Source organism: Mauremys mutica, chromosome 16 (genome assembly GCF_020497125.1).
Source record: "Mauremys mutica isolate MM-2020 ecotype Southern chromosome 16, ASM2049712v1, whole genome shotgun sequence".
Lineage (NCBI taxonomy): Eukaryota > Metazoa > Chordata > Testudines > Geoemydidae > Mauremys > Mauremys mutica.
In genome coordinates, this window is record NC_059087.1 from 2,919,937 (window position 1) to 2,943,985 (window position 24,049).

General features: G+C 49.4%; 1 protein-coding gene across 1 annotated transcript in view; it reads right to left on the reverse strand.

Moving 5' to 3' along the window:
• The window catches only part of LOC123351115 (unconventional myosin-XVIIIb-like), a 28,240-nt gene extending 4,603 nt beyond the window's left edge, over positions 1-23,637 (reverse strand). The window contains exons 1-4 of the mRNA XM_044990324.1: positions 23,463-23,637; positions 20,744-20,886; positions 17,854-17,954; positions 13,858-13,921 (exon numbers count right to left, since the gene is read on the reverse strand). Coding sequence (XP_044846259.1) covers positions 13,858-13,921; positions 17,854-17,954; positions 20,744-20,886; positions 23,463-23,637 — 483 coding nt within the window. The remainder of the gene's footprint in view (positions 1-13,857; positions 13,922-17,853; positions 17,955-20,743; positions 20,887-23,462) is intronic.
• Between the last annotated feature and the right edge of the window lie 412 nt (positions 23,638-24,049).

A 24,049-nucleotide genomic window follows, 5' to 3' on the forward strand; every position in this document is an offset into this window, starting at 1 on the left:
TACACCCCAGCTTGCTGTGAACTAAGGGGATGGCTACACTTTGAACTGGAGGGGTGATTCCCTGCTCAAGGAGACACAGTCGCACTAAAAGTAGAGTGTAGCCGACATGGCATGAGCAGCAGAAAGGGCGAGCCACCCCAAGTCCCTGCCTGGGATCTCAGATGGGTACGTCCTCATGGCAGCCAGCCCGTCCCACAGCTTGCACAGCCACGGCTACACTCTACTTGCTGTTGGTTTTTGTTGTGGTGCTCACAGAACTGAGTTAGTGATTGCTGACGGGTAAGCAATCGTGACTTGATTATGGTTGTGATGGGCAAACAAAATAACATCCCAACCAGTAATATACATACAGGGAACTAGATTCACAAGAGGGATCGAGCCGCCTAACTGCCCCCTTAGGTGTCACTGGCATTCACAAAACCACCTCTCAGCTGCCACCTACCCCTATAGGCACCTAAATTCTTTAGGTGCTTAAGTTTCCACCAGTGAAATCCTGTAGGCACCTGTTTCTGCCCGTGGGCATGTGCAAAGGCACCTGAGTTCTGACACCACTGACCTGCTCACCACCTAGCGTGGGTCTAAGCCCCAGCCAGATTCACACTGCAGATTCTCCGCTATCTCATTGTGGGGCCCGGTGCCATATGCATGCCGCGAGCTCACCTAACCAGCACTCCTGGAGGAGGCGGTGCTGCAGCTGCTCCTCTTATACCCAATAGCCCGGTGGTGAAAGTACTCACCTGGGGTGAGGGCAGGAGGTTCAAATCCCCACTCTGCTTTATTCAAAGCAGAAACTTGCACCAGGTCTCTCACTTCCCAGCTGAGTGCCCTAACCTCTGGTCTGCTGGATCTAAGGCGGCATCACCTCCACCACCATCTGACCTGGCCACCTATCTCCAGGCATGATTCACGACGATTGGACTTGAAGCAGAAATTATTTCAGAGAAGTTCAACAGTCTGTGATACACAGAAGGGCCGACTGCATGATCACAGTGGTCCCTTCTGGCCTTAAAAGCTATGAATCTATGAAAAAAATCATTGACTCTTCTCAGCACAGTATCTGCAACTGGGATTTGCAGAGAAGTGAAAATTATTATGATTAGTTACACAATTATTATTAGTTAAATATATGTGTTACCCAATTCCAATGCTACAAAAATTAGAATTTTAATGCACAATTAGTCACAGATTTTAATTAAATGTTTTGTGTGATTGTATTAAACCCTGTATTTAGGAGGGTTGGTTACTGATTTAATCAGCTGATTTATATTTTCATACAATTTATATAATTCTGTATGTTGCCGCAGCAATTTGGAATCTAACCATCGGTCTTCTCTCTTCTTGCCAAATATTCCAGCCTGCTGTTAAATTAAGTCAGCTAAATTGCTTCAGCCTACCCAGCATCCCAGACTACATCCTTATCCGTTCATTTCCAATATACTATTTGCCCTGTAGATCTTAGTGTCAGTAATATTTCCATGATGTGATATTAACAAGTAAGACAAACCTGAATTCCTTTCTCCTGTTCTAGGAGTTAAATCTAAGCAGGAGCTTTATATGTCATGAACTGGGAAATGGACAAATGTCAGGCCCACGGGGAAAGTTATATTTTTATTTTTCTGATGTGATGAATGGCAAAAAAATCAGGTGCCCCAAATCCGCACTGTGATGAAAACCAGAGACTGCCACAAAGGCACAATGTGAGCTGCAGTCCATGCCCAAAACAGGGAGGAGGGACTGTTCGAATGTTCTCATTCTAATGCCGTCACCAGGTTATTCTAGCTCTTTCTGCAAATAATAGAATCTACTGAGGATATAAATCTTGGTTGCCAGTGAAAGATTGAGTGAGTAAGTTCCCAATGCAGATTAGAGACGCATATAAATGAACGGGGGGTTGGCTTCTTGCAGAAATGAAATAGTGTCTCTTCTGTTTGTTAAAGCTATCTATACACACACTTCCAGTAAAAGTTCATTCCAAATATTAGCAGCGTGGGACCAGATCAAAATAATAAAATGGCACAAAATCTGAGCACCAGCATATGACAGGGCCAGCATTGCTGTACGGGGAACCATATTTTATATCCCTGGCCTCAGGACTGTCCACCGTCCAAGAAGTCAGCCATGCAGTCCTCAGGGACTGGCAGAGGCTGGGAAAGCCATTTAGAAGGGAAACAGGAACAACCTCCACCCCTCCTCTAGTCACTTCTTGCCCATGAGGTGGTGAGATCCCCCGATGGATGCAGCAGGCAGTGTTCGCATGCAACTGAACGGCCACGCTCCAGCCCCTGCCACGCACAACAAAAAACTAAACCCCAGTGACCCAGGAGAAGCACAGACTGGACTTCCTACAAGGGCCGTTTCCAATGGAAGCAGGCAAATGGGTTTCAAGTGGAAAATTTTGGGAAAACAGAAGTCAGAGTTGGGCTGAGGGCCAATACCAGGTATCAGGGTCTGTGCTCAGGTTCCAGAGGTTGACCAGGGATCAGAATCCAAGTCAGAGCTCCAGGAACAGAGAAGAGACCTCATGGTGGCTAGCTAGGGAACCATGTTATTGACTACATACTTTCTGGTCCATCCCCTGAGCTGATATAGGATCAAGGAGCCAATCAGGGATCGCTAAAGCAACTGTCAGTCAGATCACCCAAGGTGGAGCTTCCCATGGTGTGCAACCGTGGTGGATTATGGGTCGCAGGGAATGACCACGTTACAGGGGTGGCCCTATGGGGATGTTCATTGCCAGGGAGCCCTGCAGGCCTGGGTTTAAATCCCACCAATCCTTGCAGCAGCAGAAAGGCTGCCTGGGCTATCTTTTCCCCAATAGCAGGCTCCACATTGTCATCTTTGTTTCTTTTCAAGACAAGGAAAAGTAGAGTGTCGGCCTCGCGAGCAGTGGTGAGGAGTCTTTGCAAGCGGAAATGTATCAGACTAAGCCCATCATAAGCAGAGCTGTCTATGGAGCGGGCAGGGGGAACTGATTTCACTGCTGTCTCCAAGCATCACACCCACTGCAAACAGATGGACCATCTTCACATTTCATCCCTGGGTGCTGACCTACACAGAACGTCATTTCAGCCCTCAAGCCCACATAGGAGATGCTCAAAACTGTGTAAGTTTTCAGCATGGCAGTTGCTCTTTGCCATCACCCCTCCCTTTGCTTGCCTATCACGGATTGGAGCCCCTCTATCCTCGCCAGCTGTTGAAGGCTCTGAGCCCTGCTGCTGCACCCACAGTAGATGCCGCACCCCTGGGTGGGTTCAGACAGATCACTGCATGAGTGTGTTCTGTACAATGTTCAGAGCCTCACCGACTCATGTCACTTCACCAAGCCGATGTCACATACTAACAGCCTCTAATTACTATGAGCCAGAGTTTTCAAGGTATTTAGATGCCTAAATACCGTTGATAATCTGGTCTGACCATTCAGTGATGGCTTTGAACCAGTGACCTACAGATGAAAAGTCCCATCTCTCCTTATCACTCCCCTCACCCATCCGGTCACCCTGGGGGCTAGCCAGAAATAGACCTTCCACAAAGGGCTCTACCTCTTCAGTTTCAGCTGGAACTCTTCATCATTTCCACCTTGGCTGCAAGGGTGAGTTTTGTTAACGGGCGAGATGAGCCCAAGCCACAAAAATCACCAAGACTGAGGCTGCCTCTTTGTGCAGCACGCAGCCCAATGGGCTCTGATCCTGGCTGGTGCCTTTCGCTAATGATGATCTGGATTTCAAACTCCCTAGTACTGCAAATTGTTGGCTATTGGCTCAGATCCATAGCTAACAAAGGGCCCAGTTCTGCCTCCTTTACTCACCTGAAGGATTACTTTGCTGCAGTAGTGTCCCACTGGTGCAAGGGCAGCAGCATCAGGACTAGACACCGAGGGCGATCAGTGTCAAGGAGCTCTCACTGAAGGTAAGCTCCTGCTTCCTCCGCTGCAGGGGTTCAAAGCACAAAGGCAGGGTGCCGGCAGCAGGGGAGCAGGCAATGGGAAGGATAGCAGCTCGCATATGCAGTCACAGATGTTAACCAGGAAAACTTCTGTGAGCTTCCTTTATTTCTATATGATGATCTACTAGATAGCGCCTGCTACGGGCATCCGCAGCTTACACATCAGTGTATTAATTCCATTGTATCAACCCACAAAAAGCTTCCCATGGCACTGTAAATATCATTCTCCACTCCCGCCCGCCCCGCAAGGCAGGGCCGGCTTTAGGAAGTGCGGGGCCCAATTCGAACAGTTTCGACGGGGTCCCAGCAAGGATGACTTAAAAAAAAAACACGTAAAAAAACACATGGGGCTAGTACTCACTGGGCGGTGCTCCGAGTCTTTGGTGCCACTTCGGCGGTGGGTCCTTCACTCACTCCAGGTCTTCAGCGGCACTGAAGGACCCGCCGCCGAAGTGCTGCCGAAGACCCGGAGCACCGCCGGGTGAGTAAAAATTAAAAAGGCGCCTCTAGCCAGGGAAAGGATTCTCACTGGGTGCGGGGCCCTCTTAGGCGCGAGGCCCGATTCAGGGGAATTGGTGGAATAGGCCTAAAGCCGGCCCTGCCGCAAGGAAATCCTGGGCGCGTAGCCATTGGCCGTCTGTCCCATGTCAAACCCCAGAGAAGGGCAGGAGAGCAGATTTCTCCTTGCTGCCACCATCCCACAGCTGGTGGCAATCCTCCTTTGCTCCCGGCTTTATTAAGTTCCTGAACTCTTCTTTATGCTGGACTGTCAGGCCAAGTTCATCCCAGCGCAACTCTGCTGAAACCACCAGGAATTTGGCTGGTGCCTCTCTCTTGTTACAAAAAAACCCACCCCCAGGAGAGTCATGCAGATGCTTGTGATGTCACAGAACTTTTCCGTTTAAAGAGGATTTTCGATCCAGACACATGCCGCCCTGAGGCAAAACAAAACACTTGGGAGCATCTACAGGGAGCGCCGTTGCCTTGGCAGTGGATAGACTGTGTGATCTAACGGGTCTTTGCTGCTGCTATGCCTATGATAAGGCTACTGATGAGAAAACCCATTTAAAGTCTGCAGTTTTTCCAAACACGTGGTTGGAGCTGGGCTGTCTTGGCTAGAGAGAAATCCATGATATGACAAAGGAGCTGGTAGAAGGAGAAGGATACAAGGCCTTGAAAGCAGAGGGAGAATATGAAATAGATAAATGACTGTGGGAGAAAACAACCTGCAGCAAAGAGCATCACTGGGACTGGTATAAACAAACAGCAGGATGAACAATAATTCAAGCACACGTGGAACCACTTGTGTGACTCATTCTGTGGATTAAATTAGTTTCAAGTTAAATTAATCCAAGTTCCAGTGACACTGGCTTTGCTTCTGACGTGTGAATATTCACATGTGAACTTTATGAGAATAGCCATATCCCTGCACATTTCATGCAAAGTAACACTTTGGAGGTGATCATCATTCAGATTATGACAAAAAATGGGCAAAATTCTTCAGTGCTCTAGATGCAGCCTTTAAAGCTCTGCAGCTTTTATGGCAACATGGCTCTGTGATGATCAGCCAGCAGGTTAGCCAAGACTTTCCAAAGCGATCCGTGATTGTGGAGACCCTCTTTGAGACAACTTAAAGGGGCCTGATTTTCAGAACATGCTAAGCCCACTGAAAGGTGTCTCAGACTGGCCATTCAAAAACTGAGATACCCCAAATCACCAGCCACTTTTGGGAATCTCGGCCATTGGCTTTCTCATTGTACCAACTGGAAACTGCAGTAAATGCTTTAGTTAGAAAAAAGAGAGTGCCGGGGAGCTGTTGGTGTTTTTTTTAAATTGACTTTGTTTGTTTTATTATGAGATTCCTGTACTGTAGTGCCATTTCCCTTAAACCTAGCCATGGTTTTCAGAAACAGACTCAATCTCCAGGGTTTTATGCAAGTCAATGCCTCTGGAATACCTGATGCCTCATTTCTCTTTCAATCTGCAGTGTTTAGCATAGCATGTTGCAATACTGCACATGGAAACTCATCACGTCCTTTGGTGCAGTGGCGGGATGAGTGGCATAGCTGGGGTTTCCTCTCCCAGTTAATACGGCTGCATGATTTCAAAGAGTTTATTCTCAATAGGCAAGAAACTTAGAGGACCTTCCCCTCATTCCCCGCTCAGCTCAGTCACTTAATAAGCCCTGCATGCTCTGCGAGAGCAGCAAGCTCTGCAAACAGCCGGCTCAGAGAAACAAAAGCAAAATCAATCAGCTCTGGTTCTTCTCACTCCTTCTTAGAGTGGCTTCATGGGCATGGCCAGCGCTGGGCTCTTCAGAAGTGAATCCCCTTTTTCCTAGGGGTTTATGCCTTGGCAATAAAAAAAATTGATTTGTGCCATGCTGTGAAGTACTCCTCTGCAACCAATGCGTGGACGTTGATTCAAAGTGATTTTACTTTGTGAAAGCCACCGTGAAATGAAGTGCCCTCTATACAGGTGACATTTTCCTGGGCTCCTTCTCCCACAGAACATAGGTCAACACGACCCCTCCAGCTGGCTTGCTTGGTTGCCCTTGCATTGGCTGCGCTTTCTAAAGCCGCTGTGAGCACAAGCAGTGTTACAACCCGACAGCACCAGTCCAGCTGGCCAACGGCAGCATTTCTGGTTCCCGGGACGTTTCAATATTTTGACATTTGGTTTCAGAACCAAACCAAGTTTTTCCAAATTTCCCACAAACCAGAACTTCAAAAGAAATAAAGTTTCAGAAACACCAACGCACGGTGATTCTGAAACAAAATATGCTCCCCAAGCCCCCAGCTGGTGAAAGCGACACTCAGTTTGCATGGCAGGCTACCCCAGAGCCCTGAAACTTGAAGCCCTTGGGTGCCCAGCAGCCCACCAGCCAAGCTGGCAGGGAGCCAGGCAGACAGGGCTCTGCCACCCATCCACCTGCGATTCAATGAAAATTCCCCAAACATTTTGGGTTTGACAAACTGGCATTTGTTGACAAAACTGCTGCATCTGAACATTTCTAAGCAGCCCTACTCGGCTTGCAATGGACACAGCTCCATCACAGGCCAGGGAATCAGCAAGGAACTGCAGTGAAGAGGCTAACTTTAGGGGGCTTTACCTGGAGAAAATGCAAAGGTCCCTGAGTGCTTAGTGCCATACGCCCACGTGCCGCCGACCTCATTTTGTTTATATCAGTTCTCATCACTCCTCCATGCAGCTGCACTGCAACTTTGCAGGGGTTGGGGTGACATTCGGGTTTGCTTTGAGCTTTGAATTAGAACAGCTTGGGACGCAAGAGTCAAAACCAGGCAAGCCAGAAACCAGCCCTAGGGACTTAGCCAACCTTTACATTCACTTAATAAACCCATCTTATTGGTTCAGGATAGAGTCATGTAGGGAAAGGTTTACAACCAGCCTTCAGCCGGCTCACAGGGAACCCAATCGTAGGATACAGCTCTGATTCCTCCTGAGTTCATGGGGTATTTGATTCTTAGTCCCAAGGGATGGCTTGTGAATACTTGCTGGGCTTCCTCCCCTGAGCTGCAGTTTCTGCAGGACTCTCTGACAAGTACCATGGTGCCACACGCATGCTGTACGGTTCTAGTTCCTTGTTTCAATTTCACATGTTAGTCTCTCTCCATCTGCACCTGAAGAGCAAAGCAGAAGCTTCGCTGTGTTTTGAATGTCACTGCAGTTCAGTCCTAGGCAGGGTCGGCTCTGGCTTTTTTGCTGCCCCAAGCAAAAAAACAACAACCTCCCCACCCCACCCCCCCCCCGGGGCGGCCAGAGCAGCGAAGCGAAAAAACCCATGCAGGGCGGCCGGAGCACGGGTGCAGGCGGACTCCCGGCGCTGCAGACGTGCCCCAGGCAGTGGGGGCAGGGGAGAGAAGAGGGGCAGCCAGGGCTTCCGCCGTGCCGCCTGCCAGGAGGGCGCCGCGCCACTCCGGTCGGCGGGGAGGGAAGGACGCAGGCTGCCAGGCTTGCTACAAACCTGGCACCAGCTGGGGCAGACGGAGGGCGCAGCCGGCTCCCAGCAGGGCGCTGCCCTCCTCCGCGCAGCCGCCCCCTACAGGGCAGCCGGAGCAGCGAAAAAGAAAAAAACCTGCAGGGCAACTGAAGCAGCAAAGGAAAAAAAAAAAAAAGGATTCAAGGGCATGCCGCCCCTTAGACTCTGCCGCCCCGAGCACGAGCTTGTTCAGCTGGTGCCTGGAGCCGGCCCTGGTCCCAGGGACAGGAGGATAAGGGATTGTCACAGATATATTTAATAAACCCATAGAGGTGTGATGTAAATGGATACGTACAGTACCTATACCCTACACATATACCCATAGCTACAATCTCAGCAGGAACTGGCAGCCAGGGAGCTAGTCCTCCCTTGTTCTAGCAAATATTTTGGAAACTGACCACAACACACAATAAATCAACCAGCACGAATTGGTGCCCAATTCCAATCTCTTGACCAACGATCCCTGAACACAGGCTCAGAGTGCCACCCTGTCCAAAACACGCATTGTGCACAATTCTGAGACACAACCCTCCTGTTTTATTGCCTGAGAATTTGTCCAGCTTTTGCCTCCCTACAGTCTCCCCAGAGAAACTCATCTTGACATTGCTGTGACCTCGCGGGAGCTAGATGATTCCAGGAGTTAGCAGGACAGGCAGAGCACACGATTACCCAGCTCAACACGATTCCTCTTTTACTTCAAACCTGCCAAAGCCAGTTACCCCCAGGAAGGGCTGCTGGGTCTTTTGTTTTTTAGGCAAACTTATCATGAAGGACTCACACAAGCACAGTGGGCTCCAAATAACTGTGTTTACTGGATATATACAACATGCAGGACTGAGCTGCATATACATTGCTCTGCCGTTTGGGTTCTGGCGGCTGCTAAAACACAGAACCCAGTGAGCACCACTGGAGGGCTCACTAGCTATTTAAAGAGATGCTGCACTTTCCCCACACACTACAAGGACTCAGGTTAGGACTTTCAAAGGTGCCTATTGGAGACCCAGCCTACAAATCTAGAGCACATTTGACATAAGCCATTTCTGAGATATCTCCAACCAAAAAAGGATTCTGGGTTTTTATTCCGTTAATAAACACCACAACAAAACAAACCATGCACATTTTCATTTTTATGCTTGGCTAATTCAAAAACAGCCCAATGGATCTTTCCAAACAGTCAACTTTACATTGAAAACAAGCATGAAAGATTTCAGGCCAAAGGGTACATGCCTGGCATAACAGCTTATAATGAAAGTGTCTTTCCAACCCCAACAACTGCATCACTACCATAACGCTGCACTGTCTAGAATGGTGCAATATGTTTTCAGCTCACTCTGCTGCAGAATCTAAAAATAACCCTGCCCCACCCTCAATTGCTAGGGGTGGGTGTGAAGGTTTTTCCTTTTTGTGATTAGCCCCTGGGTCTGCTACACGTAGTATGCAATCAGCATAAATCCATGTGGTTTACTTGATACCCCACGGCAGCATTCACAGCCACCACAGAGAGAAATACAAAGCATCACTGAGGGAGACGTCCCGTCTGCTTCTCCTCCAGGACTGCCCTAATCTGAATAGGAGGCACAATATACGCCCAGGCTTGTACATACAGTATGGTAACAATAGCCAGAAATGCAGCGGGGCTTTGCTTCATCCACATTAGGAAACCAGCTCTCTCACAGCAAGCCCCATTGCAGAGCACAACCCAGCAAATCCCACCCCGGGGGTGACCGCCGGACATCTGGAAGTCCCCGCTCTGTCTGAGTCATGCCTTTGTACTGGTGGCTCAGCCACTGTGAAAGTAACAGGAACTGCCTGGAGAAATGGCTGTTGTGACTTTTCCACGCCCCTGGGCTCTCTTGTTAACTCTTTATGCAGCCAGGAGCTGAGCAGCTGGAAGAGGCCGCAGGGAGCACCCTCTGAGTAGAACAAGATGATACTGTTTCAGGAAGAGATCCAGCTCCAAACCCAACCAGAGATCACACAGGCCCTCTGGTGGCGCTAGGCAGTGGATGCTCCTGCAGCCCAATCTAAGCCTAACATCTGAATGTGGCTAAAAAAGGGCCTTTTACGATGTAGGGAAAGCTTCCCGACTGATCTCCATGACCAGGAAGAAAAGCTGATGGAGAGGACGTGCATTTCTGTTTGTCTTGCCACATTTGCCAGTTATCGGAGATCACAGACCCCTGCACACATGCACTGGAATGGGTCAGAGATTAGAAAACCCATTCTGCAGTGCACGAGTTCCCACTGCATGGTGGGCAGCATGTCAGCAATCTGCAGATGAAAGCTCTCCAACAGGCACTGACACCATGGACCGCAAGGCATCTGCAAATGCCGCTGCAGTCCAGCAAACCACTAATCCCCAGACTGAATGTCCCAGATGGCACAAACTGGCAGAGAGGCTCAGTGGAGCGCTGAAGGAGCCAAGAGACTCCGCGGTCGCATTGCCCAGAGATTGTCAGAATCCTGCCTGCATTTCCAGGGAGATTCCTTGCATTTTAATTCTTTTCACTTTGCTGATTTGCTAAGACTAACGACATGTGCACGCTGAAGAGTACATTGACGGAATTGAGGCAACATTAACAGGCTGGCTTAAATATGCGCCATTTTCATTTTTCTATACTGACCGTGACTCAGGTCACTTTCCTTCATATATTCGCCACAATAAGAGTGCTGGGGAGGAAGAAGTGAAACTTAGAGAGATCAGTGAGTGGGAGAAAGTAATAAAAGAGCTCCCACTTTGTACTGAAAGACTTCAGCTAGCACAGTGAAGAGCATCAGATATTGGTTTTCTGATACAGGTGTCAACTAAAATGTAACTGAAGAAGCCCTTTGCCTGGTGCAGCGTCTCAGAGATCGCAGCCTGAATTCCCATTTAATCCCATCGGCAGCAGAGCAACAATGAAGAAAGGAGAAAAGAAATACCCCAACCCTGCCTCCTTTCCTTGTCAATTTCAGATTCACAAATGCAGGTGGATCCAGCCCTCCCCACCCACTGCTGCCAAAGATACAGTGCACCTGCAGAACTGGCCCGTCACTCACATCTGCCATGGAATGCACCGTGGGGCTGAAAAAAATAGGCCAGCAGTACTATTGACAGGAATTGTCCACAGGGAGGATATCTGCAATTCTATCCAAACCTGGGCACTCCAGAACAGGAGGAAGGGATGATGAAAGAAGGTCATTGCTCTGGGAAACACGCAGCTTCCATTTTAACCCTTTGGTGAGGCTCATTGCCTGGGGCATTAGCAGTGATCAATAACAGGCCATGCCCTGCCAAACCTGGAAACTCCACCCAGCCTGTGGCCAAGGGATCAATTGCAGAGCAGCTAATTTGTCTGGCCCTTGGATTTGATTAGCAGCTACATAATGAAGATTGAAAACTGAATTGTACCAAAGGCTGATACAACTATAAATTGCTGTGATTCGGTGCTTTGGTGCATTGGTAAAATGCCTAATCCCCGCAAACAGCTAAAACTAATAAGGAGCAGATGATGAAAACCAAGTGTAGTCATAGCCCCTAAAAATATTATTCTGATGTTCTCCAAAGCACGATCTCACCCATCTGAGAAGTACGATCGCACGGAAATATCAGGAATTATTCACACACACTTAGAACAGTACATTCCCTCTGATTTAACTGAATCAGGGATAACAGAGGCAGACATATTTCCTTAAAGGTGCCGCAGTGAATGCTGAATTTGGAATACAAGGTTGAGACAAACTCTAATCCAGCAGGGTGCTAGACTGCTCCACTACAGACACCAAGAAACCAGTGGCCCACAATCGCCCAGTCTCTGCTTCCCTTCACCAGCCTCCCTCCGAACAGCTAGCAGCACCTCTCAGTACCCACTGTAAAGCTGCACTGAGGAATTTCAGCTCCTTCACTTGCACTGTGTCCCACTGCACGGCACAGCCTCATCCCTCACCACCCCAACAGAGCTCAGCATAACCCAGCACAATACAAAGGCCGTTCTGGATCCTACTGCAGTATCTAGCGCTGGAAGTCAAAGCAAGAAGTGTGTGTCAAAGTCAGTGTGTGCCAGGATCAAGGGGACAGCTCCAGACTGGGGGGTCCCAATCACTGCAAAGTCTTCTACCTGAGTAGCCCGTCGGATGCCAAGGCGCACTGCGTTACTACAGCTATTGCTGCTAGCAGGGCTGGCTCCAGCTCTTTTGCCGCTCCAAGTGGCGAAGCAGAAAAAAAAAAGATGAAGCTGCGATCAGTGGCTACTGTGCCGCTTCATTCTTGGCCACCTCAAGCACCTGCTTCCTTTGCTGGTGCCTGGAGCCGGCCCTGACGGCTAGTATTTACTATTGATACTACCAGAGCGGCTAAGAGCCCTAGCCAAGGACCAGGACCCAATTGTGCTCGGTGCTGTCCAGACAGAGTGAACAGATGGTCCTGTCTCAAGGAGCTCACAAGAGAAGAGACAATAGATTAGCTACCACTGGGGAGCACTCAGAACCAATGGCATAGTATCCGTCAGCACGATACCCAGTGCTCTCAGCACACCCGGGGCTAGCCATTGTCAGGCTTTTTGTAGGCAGCCTGGCAAAGGAGAGTTTTACGGGGGGATCTGAAGGAGGTGGCTTAGCAGAGGATTATGGGAAGCTCCTCCGAAGCGTGAGGGTCCATATAGAAGCAACCACAAAGGTGCCTGTTGGGAAATGAACCAAGTGGGCGATGGAGGCTGGCACCGCTGGCTGGTCAGAGGTGGGAGTCGACGTTCTGGTGTCATGATGTTGGTCTGGGACAGGCCAGGAGCGAATCAGGCCACTGGAGACTCCATAGTCACCCCTCTCTCTCTCTCCACAGAGCGGTATGAAGAGATTGGGTCTTGCAGCCCAGAAAACCATTTCCACACTAGCTGACAAATAAACTCAGCTCCTTCTGATGCACCCCCTGGCTCCTCGCCTGCCCTCCTGTGTGCCCCAAGCTAATGACACAGCACCCACTTTGCCATCCAAGACTGAGAAGAAATGCAAAGTCCATCCGAATTGGGAGCCAGTGGGTGTGAACAAGGCGCTTGTTCCTGAGCCTCCCAGGAGAGACAGCTGTATTTTAAAGAAAATGTACCATCCATCCATCCTGAGATGAACCGTCCACTCAAGGAAGGAGGAGCTGTGCAAATAATAGAGGTTTTTTTATCCCAGGATTTGGTTCAGACCTCTGCACCCTAATTCAGAAATTGAGAAGTAGAGCCGGTCAGAATTTTTCAGTGAAATGTCTTTTCATCAGAAAATGTTGAGTCGTTAAAAATGAAACTTGCCATGGAAAAGTGTCATTGTCAATGCAAATGTCCTTGGGGAGGTTTCTCAGGTCCAGGATATTTCTGGTCAGAGAGAGAGAATGGCCAGTAGCCTTGAGGGTACTCCCCTGGGATGTGAGAGAGACAGCGGAAGTCCCGACTCTGAAGCAGGAGCGCTCACTCTCTGGTTTTTCACAAGCTCTAGTTTTTATATGAACATGGAACAAAAACAAATGTGGAAACTTCAAAAAAAATTCACAAAACCAAATTCTTGTTTTCCAGCCGGTCCTATTCAGGAGTCACGTTAGGTTCAAAATGTCTCAGGAAAGTTCAGGGTCGGTGCATTCCATACATCACACAATGACCCCTAAATTTCCTGTCTAGACCTCCATGACAGTACGTGGGAAGAGTCTAAATTGGCTGTGCTGGTAATTTGGTCTGAGGCGTATTCCTCTGCTAATGCACAGCTCACAAATTCTCCATCTGCAGCATATTTCTAAAACCAGGGGAAGTGCCATTTCAAAGGTTCACTCCTAGGAGCAATGCTCTTGTCACCTAGTGTGTCAGAACAAAGCCATGCACACCAAACAGCGCTATGCAGAACAGTCCAGGGAAAAGCAATACAGGGAAAGCAGGAGGTAATGCAACTGGTTTGTATAGCCCTACCTTCGAACACGGCCCGATTCCAAAGGAGTTGCTCTGAGCCATCTGGTGCAAGTGCAGCATCGTCCTGAAAGCAGAATAAAAATTAAACCACACCTCAGTGCTACCTGATAGGTCTTATGCTCTCCAGAGGGAGCAGGATCTGGTGCATGAAAATGTTACCCAATGCAACAGCACTGAGTAGTGTTCAAAGCCACTGAAGGAGCTTGGATAATCCAATCGCTCCGCTGAGAAAGAGAGAGCATGTCGCTCTCAAGGGAGGTGGGTATGTTAAACTCATGTTTTCAGGCGTGTTTCCTAAAGGCTCGTGCTATTGGAAATGCTTCTCTGTGCCCCTTTCGAGATCATCCAGCCCAAAGGAGTATTGTAAACTTCACTCTAGAAAGGCCTTCACTGGCCAGAAGTTTCAACTCCTTTCACCAAAGCAGATTCTCTCCAATTCCCATCTGTGGTTTCTGATTTCTGAGTGCTAGTTCCCCTCTTGCAGTCCCATGCTGCATGCACAAGACGTACAAATGTCCTTGGCCCTTCCTTTCCCTCCCTTTGATAAGTGACTCATTGGGTTTGGAAGTGAGGTGATTAATAAAGGCTCCTAGCCATGAACGGGTTTATACCTCCAATCCTACAGTTACCACCACCACAATACAATTCACACCCCAGTGAGCTATTCTGTTGTAGTGTGAATTCACTACCATGCTGTACGGTATCACACTGGGTCAGCATTGCGGTCACAACCTCGCTTTGCAGATACGAACCAGGGTGCCCACATGGTTCTGTGAAAGGGAGATGGGGAATTCCAGAAAGCTCGTGGGCAAACTCAAACAAACAGAGCTCATGTTGGCCTCCTGGGTTCAAGGGTATTCGTTACTTGTATAGTGCCACTGGTGTGTATGGAGCGCTGCAGGTACAAGGGGAAATGGCCCTGCCAGCGGAGTTAACAGTCAATGGGACTATTTCTGTAGTAGGGGGTGAATTAACTTGGGTCGGGTGCAGCCCAGAGTTGTTAGGTGGGAGGTGAAATCATTCATATAAAATTAAAAGTGACCCAAACTGGCATCCAGAACTCAATTATTTGTGTGTGTGTGAAACTGTTAACTAAATTTTTTGGAATTATTTTTCATTTTCTTCTGATTTGCTCCATCCTGGTTTTAGCCACGATGCAAAAGCACCAGAAGTCTCCTGCCTGACCCTGTTCTCTGAAGATTTCTCACCCAGTTCCACACTCGAGTCTCTGAAAGTGATCACTCCACACCCTGGAACCTTTGATGTTTGCCCACTTCCCCTAAGAAGACACCCGAAAACAAACTCCCTATAATCCAATGCCCTGATTTCTGTTGCTTATGTGTCTTTGCTGTCCAATCTCATTCTATCAGACAACAGATTAACAAACAGGCCAAAACTAAAACCAAATGCAGTGCAGGGAAATCATTTCATAGCTATTCTGCTCCCTCTGCTGGGGAAATCAGAGTCCCTCAGTACGGTTCCAGAGCCTAATTCACATCCCCTGACAATATCATGTTGATTTGTCTGATCCTACATTTCTTGTTTAAGTCTCCCTTATTAGCCCGTAACAATACATCTGTCTCTAACATTTTCCTTGTCAAGGGCAGTCCTGTCAAAAGACCTTTAGAACAAAGCCTCTGCCAGACTGATTTTTTTTTCACCTTCTTTATCAGCACAGAAACGTTGTGCTTAGTGCAAGGTACCCTGGATGACCTGCACCATACATTCCAAGAGTCTTTGTTCTGCATTCAGCCCTCATCACAGAGAACTGGAACACACTATTCACAAAGCAGCTCGAGTATAAATGGGGAGGTGGGGGACAGGGGAGCCTGGAAGCAGATCCCAAGGGTCTAATAGTTACCTAATGGAAAGCTGCGCAGATTGGCCAACCATGTCCATTAGCAACTCTGTGACTGAGGAGAAACATCTCAGAATCGGTGACCTGACTCTTCTGAAGCCTATACACACTTTGTGCCCTGAATGTGCCTATCAACCTAGATGGCTATACTCTTGATTTACACCAGTGTACACAAGAGGAGAATCAGGCCCACTCTCTCACTTGTGTAACACTTCTTTGACCCATATTTCTAAGTGTGTCACTTTTGTCTAGCATCTCTCTCCAAAACACACACGCAGCTCCTGCCGAAACATCATCATGTCGAGCTGCTGAAGAGTCTAATGTTTCCACCCTTCTGTCCAGGGGATACATCCGGTTATTGAAATGGACCCTTTGTAATAACAAAGGGACATGGAAACCGCAGTGCCCATCACCCAGCCGAGAACTGATACATTCGAAGGCACTGGGTCACGGTACAACTGACTACTAATGAACGTCAGAGGAGCAAGTGAGGGGAAATGTGCTGTATGAAATATTGATCGGGTGGAAGATCTCAATCTATTGTGTGCTGAGGTTTGCAGTGGTGAGGTTATATTCACAGACAGTACTGTACCTCCACAAGGGATGACCCAAGTGAACACACTGAAATTTTGTGGTTTGTAGCCTTTTTTTAAAGCTTATATCTGAAAACCATTCTCTGGTGTAATCAGAGTGGCATGCACAATTGGTTAGAAGAGTCTAAATGGACCTATGCGGTGAAGATCTCCTCCTGACCTGCTATTTCCCTCTGCAACCTATGTTGCAAAATCAGAACTTCTGTACATTGTTACTAAACCGGCAGCTACTGGTTAGAGAACATGAGTTCGGCCTCTGTCTCCCACAGCTGTGGAAGGATTTTCCTGGCATTCCCTGAGGAATGGCTCCTGGACTCAGTGTGTGCAATATTCCTGCAGGAGTTGGGAGGAAAGAACTGCTTTTCATTCCTCTCTCTGTAAGAGAGAGCTGAACAAACACGCCTCTGCCCCACAATGACAAAGAAGCCACCCTATTCGTTGGGACTGACCTGCCAGTGCGGAGAGAGGGAGCCCTTCTGAGTAGTCTGACCTCTGGGCCCCAGCGCTCCTTGTGGAGCTAGCAGGCCTCAGCCCTGACAGGACCCCAGCCCAGGGTCTCCTCCAGCAGTGCCTCTCTCACGCACAAGACATAGCAACAAAGCAGCTCCAAGACCCTGACGTCCCTTGGCTGGTGCTTTCCATCACATAATAGGGACTGTTTGCCAGGAAGTGCTAACAGAGCCTATTTACTTAGAGATGCACCTCTTTCCCTGACTGGTAACCCCACCAGAGAGACCAATAGCTCTCAGCACAAACAGAAACAGACAGGAGAGAGATTGATAGAGTCCCTCATAGTCCATATGTGTTTCTCACAGGCTCCATTCTCACCTGGAAGCCTCTGCACAGAGCCCAGTATCCCTCCCGACAGTCCGCTCCAATGCAAGAAACTAGCCTGTTCCGTGCCTGCTGTCCCCTCCCACCCATCGCTGCCTCCTCCTCACACCTCACTATTCTGCTGCGCATTCTCTGGAGACCCCCATGCATTCCTCTGGGTTCATGATCAATCTCATCCTCAGCAAAGCTCCTCCAGGAACTCACTTGGGTGCTCACAGGATCATAGAAATGTGGGGCTAGAGGGGATCTCGAGAGGTCATCTAGTCCAGTCGCCTGCACTGAGGCAAGACCAAGTATTATCTAGCCCATCCCTGGCAGGGATTTGCCCAACCTGTTCTTAAAAACCTCCAGAAACGGGGATTCCAGCACCTCCTTTGCAAGCCCATTCCAGAGCTTGACTACCCTTAGAGCTAGAGAGTTTGTCCTAAAATCAAACCCAATCTCCCCGGCTGCACGCGATGACCTTGCTGAGGTTGGTCCCATTGCTGCAGGGAACCTTTTGTCCCTTGGTCTGTCTTCATGAACCCGTCCCCTGGGCAGGGTAGATATTAACATGTCACACTCTCTCACCCAATCTCCTTAGACCTGTCTGTGCTGGATGCATCTCTTCTAGTGGCCCCATCCCCACGGCATCTAGCCCCGAGTGCGTGGCGGAAAGCTATCGCACACGGACACACCAGATTTCGTCCCACACACACGCCTCAGCTATACCTGTGAGCCATGTCCAGGCCTGCCAGCATCTGAGAAAAGACACTGAAGTTGCTCTCTCCTTCTGGTTGCTGTGCGACACGGACCCTTTCCAACAGCATCGTCTGGCAGAGGGAAGAAAGAGAAGCTCAGCATCCACCCCCAGCCTGCAATCCCCGCCCAGGGCCAGCCAGAGACTGTGAAACCCGGATTGGCTGGGACTAGCCAAATGACCATCGTACGTTGTGACGGGGAGGGGTTCTTTACGCCGAACGCCCATCGCTGGCCAGATCAGAGTCACTGAGGAGTGAGCCAGACCCACAGACCAAGGGATAGGACGATGCCACCTGGATTTTTTACATATTTTGTATGTGGACAAAAGGTTAAAGCTTTTGAAAACGGTTTATTTGAGAGACCAAACTTGTCCCTGGGTTACACCGGCCCTGCACCCCTGCAAGGTAAGTGGTGTAACTGAGAGGAGGATTTAGCCCAAGGCAGGGGTAAAACTTTCAACAGCATGCAAGAGACTTCCAGTGGAACTTGGGCGCGGTTGAAAACGCTAATGGCCACTCTCAAGTGATACTCCCCTTTGTATCCCTCCCGGACTGGAAACGAGCCTGAACCAACCTCTCTGAGCTTTATGATTTGTTATGGCTGAGTGCCCCTGCCTCTGCAGCTGAAGCGCCAACCTACTGCAAAGAGCCGATTCTTGTGATGGTTCCCCTAGAGCTGCAGGTGACTATCCGCTATGCAGTGCCATACAGCGGTGCATGTTCAGATGGCTCGGACACACCTCACCACACATTCAGTGCCGAGCCGAGCCAAGCCAATCCTGCCAGCAGAGAGGCGGGTGGAGCCCGGCAGCTTCGCCATCACTGCTTACTACAAAGACTTGCTCTTGGAAACCGGGGCCCCCCCGGTATGGGACCCCTTGCTGTGCTCCCCTATGTGCTGGGAAGGGAACAGCCTGTTCCACTCTGCCGTTAACTTCCCAACCCACCCACAGTTAGCCCTGGCATTCTGACCTCTGCAAGTAGGAAGCCAAGGGGGTTATGCTCCTACATGGGACACCTTGGTGAGTTGAAGGGAAAGGAAAGACAGAAAAGCCTCCGTTGCCTGGAGCATCTCTCTGTGCACACAATAGCTGGCCTCTTTCAAACTCAGGGATTCAGGGAACTTAATCTCGGAAGAAGAAGAATTGATGCAGTGGATTTCAGGGAGCATTAGAAATGGAAATAGCGAGAGAGCCAAAGTCAGCCTTGAGCTGCACCAGGGGTGTCTCTTCTAGTCTGCCCCTCCGCAGGCAGTTGCAGGGCTGGTTCCCGTCTTGTGGCTCAGCAGAGAGGCCCAGCTACTGCACTCGGGGGGACCGTTCCAGCCCCAAGGCAAGGTCTGCTAGCTCTGAGGCAGGGCCAGAGCAGTAGGCAGCATGTGCCAGCGACATGCAAGGGGTATGTGCTGCTCGATTCTTGGTCCCTGGGATTCCCACCCAAGTAACAGCTCCTGAGAGCAAGGGCAGAGCTTTGCTCCCCTTAGCTGTGGTGATAATGAAAGCAGATAGAGGCTTCTGTTTAATTTCACAGCCAACATGTACGGTGCTGCTAATTAAATGCCAAATTAGAGATTTACTTATGCATATTTCACACCAGTCTCATTCTGCTGGTCTCCCCAAGATGAGGTGGCTGGTTACTGGCTGCTGTGGAGCCCAGCGGCATCACTAAAAAAGCTCCTGCTTAACAGGAATTTGGATGACCTAAGTCTAATGCTGGACAGATGAGAGACTGGGGACACATGCAGGGCTGCAGTTACCATCACTGTCCCTCCTGGCAGCAAACAGGTAGAGGCATTTTCCATTAAATACACAGAAACCAGCTGCCAGTCAGAGCTCAGGCCTCCCCCAGGTTCTGAGGCACTTTGGTTTATCTCAGAGCAGCGGAGAAGCCAGAGCCCCGGACAGCCGGTGCGGATGTTAATTTTTGCCTATTAACTGAATGTTCCACCAGGATGTTCTTCGTGGCAGGGGTGGCCTTGCCTTCAGATCCATTTTATATCATCTTATTTTCTCCGGAGTTCGTATTCCACAGGACAATGCAAACACGTTCTGGTTTGTTAACCGGGTCGGGCAACACTCCTTCGGCGTCGCCTGGCACCGAGCGCTGGACTCAAAGCAAGGTCTTGAGTTCTAACCGTGGCCCCAGTGGCCTTGGGCAGGCTGCTCCCCTCTGCCTTGATCTCCAGACAATGCTGACCTGCCTTGCAGGGGTTGCCAGGGTTAAATAGCTGACACTAGAAGAGTGCTCTGCAAGGACTATATATATCTATATCTATATATAATTGGAGATATACCAGTCTCCTAGAACTGGAAGGGACCTTGAAAGGTCATTGAGTCCAGCCCCCTGCCTTCACTAGCAGGACCAATTTTTGCCCCAGATTCCTAAGTGGCCCCCTCAAAGACTGAACTCACAACACTGGGTTTAGCAGGCCAATGCTCAAACCACTGAGCTATCCCTCCCCACATCTGACTCAGTTGGACGATGACTGAACCAACCATGGAGTGAAGGGGTCTGCGTGGAAGGCAGCTGACCACTGACTTGCCAGGCACATGGTCCAGGAACAGATCCCAGAATTCTCATACCCCATTAGACTCCAAGAAAGGGAGAAGTTTTATAGAGATGCTTTACTGGGCAGCCCTTACATTCCCCTTTACCTCCTATAAACCTCCACCCATTTGCATTCCCAGCAGGACACTGTGTGGTGCTGCTAGAGAGGGACCAACCCTGCACCTGGCATACAAGGGCACCAAAGAATTGCAGTAGGTCTCCTTTGGCCACTTGAGCTCTCCCATCTTGCCAGCGGAGGAGGCTGGCACTGCGCAGCACTTGACCTGGGTGCGGTGGCAGGGGTATGCAGTTACCTGGAGGTGAGCGGCTGTTATTTGGCCTGTGGCGTTGAAATCCAGCGACATGACCATGGAGAAGCGAGTGGAGGCGCCATTGTGACAGGTGGTCACTGTCCCAAAGGCTTTGAGGATTGTGAACATGGCCTGAATCTTCTCCACTGCAAAAATCAACACAAACAGTCCGGTTTGCAACAAGCTCTGTGGCTGGCTGTAACAGAACACTGCACGCTTCCCCGGTTCGAATCCCAGCTCTCCATCTACCTGGGCCCCAGTGCGACAGCTACACATGGCTGCTGCTATCCCGAAAGCATTCATGTTCTTCACTGAAAACCAGACCCTCCTCCAAGTCACAACTCCCCAGGCCGTCTCTTCGGGCCCGCATGGCAGGCTCTCTTAGCAGGGAAGGCTGTGATGACACAGTGGAGGCCGCTGGCTCAGTGGTGTGCTGTGGCTCATCATTCTGTTTATCCCTAGGGAGGGCCTTCATTTTTGCATGCAAGGTCATTGGGAGTTAACCCTGTTTAAACCTGGATCAGAAAATGTTTAATTTATTCGATTTTTTAACAGTCATCTGTAGGCGCCATCCAGGCTGTGGCCTCCTGCCCCAGCAATCAAACAATACAATGTAAATGTAGACCAGGGACTATCCATAAAAGGAGACATCTCAGTCTACACCCTCCCGCACAGCCTGCACAGAGGGGAAGAGATGCTGGAAAGCCTAACAAACCCAGGCTCTGGGGAAATCGGGTGTGGGAGCACGTTCTAAAATCATTCCAAAATGTTACTGCACCGGGAGCATTTGAGACAGGCACATTATACAAGTAGAAGGGATAAATTGATACATATTCTTCCTTTCCCCTTTGTGCAAATAAAATAAAATAAAATAAAATAAAATGCAACCACAGTGTCAGATTCCACAGTCATCACATTGCAGCTGCATGGACTTTACCGTCAACAGCTAGGAAAGCACCCAGAACCTCATGTATGAGAAGCACAGGGGCTCCTACCACCTGAGCTACAAGAGAACCTCTGCTAGTCAGAATGGTGCTCGGACTTAGCAGGAATAGGAACATGAAGGTTGGGGGATTCCACTCACATAACTGGAGAGGACAGTCCAGCCCTTTTCATTCCTATCTGTGATCAGTTCTGTGCACACATGGGAGAAGTTCCCCATAACCATCCACACAAAGCCACCTTCTTCATATCCTTCCTTGACACGTTCCTCTGCCCTAAAGTCTACAAAACCTTGGCGTTTACAGACCCGTGTGGTTCTTACTGAAGTAATAAACTTGGTGATTGGTTCAGAATAACTACGTGTCCTGATCTGGGAAATACTGTGCAAGGTAAAAGTAGACCTGAAAAAGAACCTAGGGTTAACCCTAATGAGCACCTGCTCCCTGGACTCAATACAAAGGAATTATCCTTATTAAATTCTATTCAAATAGTGGCTATCACATTTATCCAGTTGGAAAATATAGTTTGTTAGATTTCGGCTTTAAACAAATCTCATCAGCACCTCGGTAAATTCATAAAAGTGGCCCCTACTCACTCTCGCAGTATGCTGAGCCCGCTGCTTGCAATGCTGAGCCAGACTAAAATTAACTATGATGATCTGTATTATGGCAGCCCCCAGCAGCCCCAGTTAGAGAGCAGGCCCCACTGTGCTAAGCACTGAACAAACACGGGACAAGGAGCGGCCCCGGCCCCCAACAGCTTACACAGAAATGTAGAAATGCCAGGCTGAAAGGTCCCTCCAGAGCTCATCAGGGCCAGGCCCTGGCATTGAGGCAGGATCAAGTAAATAGACCATCCCTGGCAGGGGTTTGTCCAACCTGTTCTTAAAAAACCTCCAGTGATGGGAATTCCACAGCCTCCTATGGAAGCCTGTTGCAGAGCTTAACTACTTTACAGCTAGAAAGATTTTCTACTAGCTAACTTCAATCTCCCTTGCTGCAGATTAAGCCCATGACTTCTTGTCCTACCTTCAGTGGACAGGGAGAACAATTGATCACCCTCCTCTGTATAACAGCCCTGAACATATGTGAAGACTGTTCTGAGGTACCACTCACCCAGCCTTCCCTCATAAGTCAGGGTTTCTAAACCTCGTATCATTTTTGTTGCCCTCCTCTGAACTTTCTCCAATTTGTCCAAATCTTTCCTAAAGTGGGGCACCCAGAACTGGACACAGAACTGCAGCTGAGGCCTCACCAGTGCCGAGCAGAGTGGGACGATTACCTCCTCTGTCTTACATACAATACTCCTGCTAATACACCCCAGAATTATATTTGCCTTTTTCACAGCTGCAGCACATTGCCGACTCCTATCCAGAGCCCAGAGTCCTTTCAGCAGTGCTACCCTCTAGCCAGTAATTCCCCATTTTGTAACTGTGCATTTCATAAGTGACGTACTTTGCACTTGTCTTTATTGAATTTCATCTTGATTTCAGACCAATTCTGTAAGTGGCCAATGTAAGTATCAGACAAGACACAACAGACAGACAGACAGAAGGGGAGCACAAGTGCAGAGGAATATCATCTCATTGTTCTCCCCCAGCCATTCATCTGTCTCTTCACTTATACTTGGATTGGAAGCTGTTTGGGGCAGGGACTGTCTCTTTGTTCTGTGGTTGTACAGTGCCTAGCACAGTGGAGTCCTGGTCCATCCGTGGGCTCTCTAGGTGGAACTGCAATACCCAGAACAATAACGTGCAGACATAGCCACCCGCTGGCAGTACCTGAGACTCTGTTGTCCACGCTGCGGGCAGCGCCCACCAGGTATTCCAGAGCGCTCTGGCAGCAGGTTGTTTTCCCGGCACCACTTCTCCCCAAGGGCACAATTGCCTGGTCCTGCCGGTGCATGAGCAGGCTCCAGTAGGCTCTCTGTGCCACGGAGCAGATGTGAGGGGGCATGTTGTCTCGCTTCCCTTTGAACACCTAGAGACAGAAGGGCGGCGTGAGGAGCTGCTCGAATGATCTCGCTGAACACGGAGTCGCCCGGTGGGGTTCTCAGACATGAAAGACTTTGAAGGTTTTCACGTCAAGCCTGCCTGTTTCCATTCAGGCTGCGCTTTGTAACCCCACTGGGCTTCCCTGCGGCAGGCCCTTTCACCGCTCCTTCCCTGAAGCACCCTCCCTCGCCTTGAGCCTGGCTGACGCTCGCACTGGAGGGACAGACAGTTCCGGATCACAGGATAGGCGCATGCGAGCAGAGAGCGCCCGCTGTTAATGAGCCCATCTGTTAATGAGCAGCTGTGCCTTTAACGGGATTCCTCCCCTCTCTGCCCCTTCATGTCACCACTGGCCCAGTTTCCCAGAGCTCTGG